The sequence below is a fragment of the Acanthisitta chloris genome, unplaced genomic scaffold (genome assembly GCF_000695815.1).
Source record: "Acanthisitta chloris isolate BGI_N310 unplaced genomic scaffold, ASM69581v1 scaffold12264, whole genome shotgun sequence".
NCBI lineage: Eukaryota > Metazoa > Chordata > Aves > Passeriformes > Acanthisittidae > Acanthisitta > Acanthisitta chloris.
The window spans coordinates 26,629-34,690 of record NW_008667740.1 but is presented as its reverse complement, the minus strand read 5'-3'; the positions used below and the strand labels follow the sequence as shown (position 1 = coordinate 34,690).

The window sequence follows — 8,062 nt, the reverse complement described above, 5'->3', positions numbered from 1 at the left end:
ACCAGCACTGAGCCTGATTGACCCTCAAAGCAATGGGAAGCAGAGAGTCTGTGCTTGGATGTAGTACATGCTCTTTGCCAGTGAATAATGCCTATAGAAAGGCTAACATTTGGCATTCTGCCCATATATACACAGTGGAGTCTGTCAGGAGTTGGATCATGGACAGTGGAAGGAAACTTGTTGGGCATGGAATGTTCTGCCTGTAGCAGGTTGGGAATCAGCATGAATTTGGGGTGAGAGGAGATGGCTTGGTGTGTGTTCTTCACTCCCTGCACACACCTTTTGCTGGCCTAAAAATAGGGGTTTTCAAGCAAACAACTCTCCTTGTATGGTGAGTTTTTCTGGAGCTCACACATGGACGTGTGCTCAGCAATGCTCTAGAGAATGAGAGACCACAAACACTAAGGCAAGCAAGGAAGTGATGCAACTGGTGTTTCAGAATCACCTGGAGCCTCTGCTTGAGAAAGCTGTTGCTGTTTGGTTGGGTTAGGTTAAATTTTGCCATACCTGCAGCAAGAATTCCTAAGGCAATCAAAGAGCAGCAAGTTCCACTTGGATTGCAGCTCTTCATTAATTTCTGCTCCTTTGAGCATCCCAGTTTAAGCCAGAGAGGAGCATTTTAGGAAGTTGAGGCCTCTCTGTATTACAAGTCTTGCAAACCTTAAGGATGTGTGACATTTCCTTCCTTTCCCCTTTGCAGAAGAGGTGAAACCATACCCAGCAAATGGAGCCAACACGCCGTATCCCGAATCCCGCTACTCCTCCGACTACTTCATTAGTAAGTCCCAATTACCAGTGGCATTTAGGTCCTTCCAGGCATGGAAGTGCCTCTGGGGAGAGATTTGTCTGCATCACATGAGGACTGCACCATGCAGAGTGTGTCCTGGTGGCTCTCCTAAGGGTTTGGTGATCTCTCCTTTTTGGTGACATCTTTGAGTGCCACTATCTGATTTTGCAAGGGATATTTGTGGCTCAGGAGACCTTGAAAGATCTCAGCACTTCAGAGGGTTGGGAATATAAAAACTTCTAGTAAAAAAGGGAGGGAATGGGGGAAGAAGGCTTAGTTTTGGATTGCTAGGTAGGAGCCCAACAAGGAAAGGCTTAACAGTCATCAATCTGCACTCCTGCACTTCCCATTGGGTTGGAGATGTGCTTGAAGTGCATTTGAAATCTGGGAGGTGTTTCCTGAACTATCAAAAAGCCTCAACTGGCCTGAAGAGGAGAGATTTGGGTTAGGTGTTTGGGAGAAGTTCTTTACTCAAAGGGAAGTGAGGTACTGGTACAGGTTGCCCAGAGAAGGCTGGTCCCTTCCATCCCTGGAAGTGTTCCAGGGCAGGTTGGATGGAGCTTGGACCACCCTGGACTAGTGGAAGGTGTCCCTGCCCATGGCAGGGAGTGGGACTGGATGGGCTTTAAGGTCTTTCCAACTCAAGCCATTCCACAATTCTTTGATTCCATGTTTTTCTGATGTGGTGAATTGGGACTCCAGGCTCTGGCCAAGGAGGAGAGGTCACTGTGGAAGTGACTCACCTATTACAATCACCACAGAAACATTTTTGCCTTAAATCTCCTTTGCTGAGCCTCCACGTTTTTACGATTTTCCAGCTTTTCCCCTCTGGCAGCTCAATGAGAGGAGCTTGGTGCAATGCACATTGATGCTCCTTGAGGATGTCAGCAAAACAGCTAAATTACCATGATTACAAGACCTCATCTCTGTAGCTTGTAGAAACCTTTCTCAAAACCAGTTTCCAACTGTGCCAGGAATTTTGCATCCAGAGACAATCTCCTCTAGCACTGCAGACGTCACATCTGATAGTGTGGGGGGAGCCTGGAGGGGGGAGGGAGCTGCACTCTGGTTTCATTGTCCTAATGAAGAAATGACTGAGGGGGACATCATTAATGTACACAAGGATTTGAAGGGGATGCCAAGAGGATGGATCAGGCTCTGTTCAGAAAGAGGGTGCCAAGAGGATGGATCAGGCTCTGCTCAGTGCTGCAAACCAATAAGACAAGAGGCAATGGGCAGAAACTGATGCTCAGCAAGTTCCACCTGAGTATGAGGAAGAACTTTACTGAGCACTCAACAGGTTGCCCAGAGGGGTTGTGAATTCTTCTCACTGGAGGTGTCCCAGAACCATCTGGATATAATCTTGTTCCATGTGCTCCGGTCTGGCCCTGCTGGAGCAGGGAGATTGAATCAGATAACCCACTGTGGTGCCTTCAACATGACCCATTCTGTGATTCTTTGAGCTGTTTGTGTTTGAGTTGGATTTGATGCTCCTGTTCTCCCCACAGGCTATGGCATTGAGCATGCCCAGTGTGTGCCTCCCTCCGAGTTCTCCGAGCCCAGCTTCATCACCGAGTCCTACCAGACCCTCCATCCCATCAGCTCAGAAGAGCTGCTGTCCCTCAAGTACGAGAACGACTACCCCTCGGTCATCCTGCGGGATCCAGTGCCCACGGACTCCCTGCAGACAGACTACTTCACCATCAAGCAGGAGGTGGTGACACCAGACAACATGTGCATGGGCCGTGCCAGCCGAGGTAAAGTTGGGTTTTATCTCAGGAATTGCTTGAATTCTTCCTGTTCTTCCCTCCAACAGCAAAAATGCTGCTTTCCCTTCTGGGGGAGGTGGTGCTTGGGGACCACCAAGGTCATAGGATCGTCAAGGTTGGAGGAGACCTCTAAGATCATCAAGTCCAACCTGCTGTCACCAGGGAGTTGTGCAGTGCTGGAACAAAGTCATTTCCTAACGTGCCTTCTGGGGTTGGATTTTCTGCTGGTTTTGAGCCTTTCTGTCCGGGGAAGACTTGAGGAAGCTCTTTCTTTTCTCTCCCTGCTGCCTGTTTGTACAACAGCTGCATAATGTGGTGTCTCTGGGGCTGTGCTTTGGTGTCCAGCTGGAGTGAAGTTGGAGTAAGAGTCTTAGGGATGACAAAGTGCTGTGTGGGTCTCATTCTCCTAGGAGACCTGGCAAAGCCCCACAGGTTCCTCACAAGTTCTCATCAGGAATTGCTGTCCCAGGCTCTGAAGGGTTTTACATTCCATGATCCAAAGTCTTTCTCCATGATCTCCATGGACATCCATGGTCTCCGTGGATTCTGATGTCTGGCTGATGGAATTGTGCTGAACCCAAGCATGTGGGTCTCCACTCACTCCCAGTATGATCCCAGTATGATCCTAGTATTTCCCCATGATCTCATCAGGAGTTACTGTCCAAGGCTCTGGAGGCTTTTATGCTCCATGATCCAAAGTCTTTATCCATGGATGATCCATGATCTTCATGGATTCTGATGGCTTATTGCTTGAATTGTGCTGAACCCAAGCATGTGGGTCCCTATTTGCTCCCAGTATGATCCTAGTATGATCCCAGTCAATCTCTCTGTGGTCCTAGTTGTTCCCAGTATGGCCATTGTCACTCCCAGCATGGGCCCAGCTGCTCCCAATATATACCAGTTAGCCCAGCATGTTCCTATTTTCTTCTAGCGTGGTCCCAGTCACCATCAGTGTGGTCCCAGTTCCTCACAGTATGATCCCAGTTACCCCCAGCATGGTCCCAGTTGTTCCTACTTCCACCCAGTGTGATCCCAGATGCTCCCAGTTGCCTGTACAATAATGCCCATACAGCAGTCCCAATCACTCCCAGTATGATTCCAGTCAATCACTATGGTCTCAGTTCCTCCCAATATGATCCCAGTTGCCCCCAGCACAGTCCCAGTTGCTCCCACTTCCACCCAGTGTGATCCCAGTCACTCCCAGTTGCCTGCACAATAGTCCCAGTCACTCCCAGTAAGATCCCAGTATGACTGCCCACTGAGCTGTGTCAGGAGCTGCAGCTGCTGGGCGCTGAGTCAGTAGCAAAGCTGAAGAACCTCATGCTCCAACCCTCCATCTCCAGAGGGTTGTAGGTACACAATTCCTGGCTGAGCTGATGGGATTTAGACACCTAAACCCTTTGGAGGACCTGAGCCTAAACACCTTCCCAATGGATACCATTAAACTAGGAGCACATGGGGCTCAGATCCTGAGTGCTTTGTAACTCCCTAGCTCTGGGCAGGCTGGGGGTTGGCTCATGGTCTCTGTTCAGAGCACAAGTTGAATCCAAAGCCACTTACAAAGGGCTCTCATTATCTCCTGATCCCAGGGAGGGACCCTGAGGCACAGGGAGGAGATCTGCCCTGTCTGCCATCACCCCTGAATCGAATCCAGGTGTTCCCATGCCTAAAACTCCTCAAAGTAATGGTTGCTGTGAGCCAGGTTTGATGTGGAACATTGAAACCCATTTGTCAGCCTCAAGAGATTCAAATGAGCTCTGGCTGCCCCTGAGAGCAGAGCAGGTCTGTGTCACACATGGCTCAGTGCAGCTCATTGAAGTCTTTCCTGCTTTTTCCACCTGGGAAAGGTAATAACAGGGAAATTCCTATTTGTATTATTGCTTCTGCTTCTGGCAGAGCTGCCCTGGGTGGTACAATGAGCCACAAGGGCAATGGGATTGTAATTTCAGATAAACTCCTCTTTCTGGGGTTGTTTTTCTGTCTCAGTTTCATGAGTGTCTTTGGCTTTTCTTGACCTTTTCTTTAACAGGTGATTTCATAATAATTCTCATGCAACAGAACAGCTTTGGCTTTGGCTCTGATGTTGCAATTGTTGCTTGAGCCTGTGCTCTGTGGCTAACCCAAAAATGCTGTCAGGGGAGGGAAGAAAGAGTCCTTAGTGCTGTTGTTAGCAAAGCCTTGAACATACTGATTGCAACAGCTTATGCTGTGCTTACACTGACACTAATTTCAGGCATGTAAAGGGCCTTTGGTGGCATAAAACCTCCCAGAGAGGGGTAAAGAAGCCTTAATATAAAGCAGAGCCCTGTTAATTTATATTTAGGTATGTTTTACCTTCCACTGTCCTTCAAGGTTAGTCTGTCAAGCCTTTCAGCATCACTCCAGGATGAAGGTTTTCCACACAGTCACCTTCTGTGTGAGCTTTAGGAGGGAATTTTGTGGTCCCGTGGGAGTTGTTTCCCTCTGCCTTATCAGTGAGGGGGCTGGGGGCAAAATGTAGCTGCCAAACTCTTATAAGCTTCTCCTGAGTAAGTGCAAGGAGTGATTTTTCCAGCTGGGTTAAATTTAGGTCAATTTTCAGTGGATTGACACAAATCACATCTTGGACATCTGTCAGGTGTGGAGCCCCTTCAGGTTCTGGTAGGTTGTTCTGAGGTCTCCACACAACCTTCTGTTCTCCAGGCTGAAGAGCCCCAACACTCTCATAGGGAAGGTGCTCCAGTGCTCTGATCAGCTTTGTGGCCTCTTCTGGACTTGCTCCAACAGTTCCCATGTCATGTTGGGGACACCAGAGCTGTGTGCAGGACTCCAGATGAGGCCTCACAAGGGCAGAGCAGAGGGGGAGAATCACCTCCTTCAATCTTCTATGAGTGTTGACCACACTCATAGAATCATAGTATGTGAAGGGGTTGGAATGGACCTTAGAGATGATCCAGCCCCAACTCCCTGCCCTGGGCAGGGACACCTCCCACCAGAGCAGGTTGCTCAAGGCTTTAGCCAACCTGGCTGTGAACACTGCCAGGGTTGGGGCAGCCACAGCCTCCCTGGGCAACCTGGGACAGTGTCTCACCACCCTCACAGGGAAAACTTAGGCCTAAGATCTAACCTAAATTTCCCTCCTTCAATTTTTCCCCATTCCTCCTTGACTGTCCCTGCAGTTCCTAACAGAGTCCCGATGAATGCTGTTTCCCCCTAGCAGGATTCAGGCCAGGCTTGAAGTGGTTTCTGTAAATCCTCAGAACACTAAAAGAAAAAAATCTGAAATGAGTTGGAAACAGGGATAAAGCAGCAGAATGAAGCCAATGGATCCAAACTTCCAACGATTCCAGGCCAGCAATCAGGCAGAGCCTGTGGTAGTTGAGTCTTTCCACAGCAAGTGCTCTTCAAACTCCAGCACAAGAAGCCTTTGGAGCAGTGTGCCAGCATCCCTCCATGATCTCTCCCCTGGGATTCACTCTCCAGGCCCAGGCTGTGGGTAGCTCTGCCAATGGAAATTTCTCCAGGAGCTCTTGCACAATCCCAGCAGCTGTTTTTAGCCCAGTTTGGGAAATGAGTGAACTTGAATGATCCTGGTAGTGTGTCAGTGCCGATGTTGAGCAATCAGCAGCGTGGGGAGATCAGAGGGAGCAATTTCAGCTTGTTCTTTGGAGCCTTTTTTAGCTCTGGTTTGACTACAGAGGGTATAGCTCTGCTAGCTCTGGTGGGTGTAAATCAGCCAGCACTGCTCAGGATCTGGCCTCATGTTCTGGTTTGACTAAAAATACCCCAGGGAGCAGCTGTGATCCAGCCCAGCTGTGCTCACCTTAGCACAACTGCAAACAGAGCTGTTGGAGCTCTCAGCTGTTTGCTCTCCTCCTCCATCAAATCTGCTGCTGCTTGGGGATTTGGGGCTGGAAGCTGCTTGGAACATATGGCATTAAAAGGCTGCTGTGGAGTTTTGGAGGAAACATCAAAAGTAAAGCAGCTGAGTGTGCAGTGAATGTGCCTGAGCAGCATTGAGATGGGGCTGGTGGATAGAGCAGGGGATTGATTGGGGACGCCCAAACCCTTCAGCAGCAAGAGAGGCATAGAAACCAGAGACTCATAGGAAGATTTAGGTTGGAAGGATGTTAAAGCTCATCCAGTTCCACCCCCTGCCATGGGCTGGGACACCTTCCACCAGCCCAGATTGCTCCAAGCCCCATTCAAACTGGAATGGAACACTTCCAGGGATGGAGCAGCCACAGGGGCTCCTGGCAACCTGTGCCAATGTCTCACCACCCTCACAGGGAAGAATTCCTTCCCAGTATCCCATCTAGCCCTGCCCTCTGGCAGTGGGAAGCCATTCCCTGTGTCCTGTCCTTCCAGGCCCTTGTCCCAAGTCCCTCTGCAGCTCTCTTGGTGCCCCTTTAGGCAGTGGAGGGGGCTCTGGGGTCTCCCTGGAGCCTTGTCCTGGCTGAACACTCGCAGCTCTCCCAGCCTGGCTTCTTTGGGCAACCTGTGCCAGTGCCTCACCACCCTCTGAATGAAGAAGACCTGGAGTTTACAATGCTTAGACACTTAACTCGAATATCTCAAGTGAGTTATTTCTCTGGCACTGCCTGACTGTTTCTTGTTTGAAACAGAGAACTGTTTGCAGCCATCCCCAGGCACCAACCTTGGGCAGAGAGGCAGGACATTGGTTTTTTCCCCTATCTCTCTGCCTTGCTCTGCTGCCTGAAGTTTCCCAGGGCCTAACCCTGCTCTGAATTCCAAAGATAAGTGTATGCCAGATCCAGACTGCACTTGACTTTGTTCGAGGAAACAAAAGGGAATGGTCATAAGCCATTTTTGGGGTTGTTCAGCCTTGAGAAGAGGCTCAGGGGTGACCTCATGGCTCTCTACAACTCCCTGACAGAATTGGAGAGAGGTGGGGGATGTCTCTCCTGCCATGGCTGCAGGGAGAGGACTAGAGGGAATGGCCTTGAGCTGAGACAGGGCAGAGTCAGATTGGATGTTAGGAGAAATGTTTTCCCTGTTAAGGTGTTCAGACACCTATTGCCCAGGGAGGTGGTGGAGTCACCATCCCTGGAGGTGTTTAAGAGGTGTCTGGATCTGGTGCTGAAGGATCTGGTTTAGGATTTAGGGGTTCCAGCAGTGACAGGTTAATGGTTGGACTTGATGATCTTAGAGGTCTCCTCCAATCTTGATGACTCTGTGATTCCCTGGAGAAGAGTGGCACAGCATCACTTCCCTGGTTCCCTTCTACCTGTCCACCAGGCAGGTGAAGCATCCTCTGTGCTGGCCAAGCACATCTGACCTGCTGTTCCTCCCCCCTCAGGTAAGCTGGGGGGTCAGGACTCCTTCGAGAGCATAGAGAGCTACGACAGCTGCGACCGCCTGACGCAGTCCTGGAGCAGCCAGTCCTCCTTCCAGAGCCTGCAGCGCGTCCCCTCCTACGACAGCTTCGACTCAGAGGACTACCCTGCCACCCTGCCCAACCACAAGCCCAAGGGCACCTTCAAGGACTATGTTCGAGACCGAGCTG

At 50.1% G+C, this 8,062-nt stretch overlaps 1 protein-coding gene across 1 annotated transcript in view; it reads left to right on the top strand.

Moving 5' to 3' along the window:
* Positions 1–700: 700 nt before the first annotated feature.
* Positions 701–8,062, top strand: part of LOC103800265 (transforming protein p54/c-ets-1-like) — a gene marked incomplete at its 5' end in the record, with an annotated part of 21,587 nt that continues 14,225 nt past the window's right edge. The window contains 4 exon segments of the mRNA XM_009072638.1: positions 701–778; positions 2,296–2,544; positions 7,856–8,060; position 8,062. The exon segment at position 8,062 is cut by the window's right edge and continues 49 nt beyond it. Of these exon segments, the coding sequence (XP_009070886.1) occupies positions 701–778; positions 2,296–2,544; positions 7,856–8,060; position 8,062 (533 nt within the window).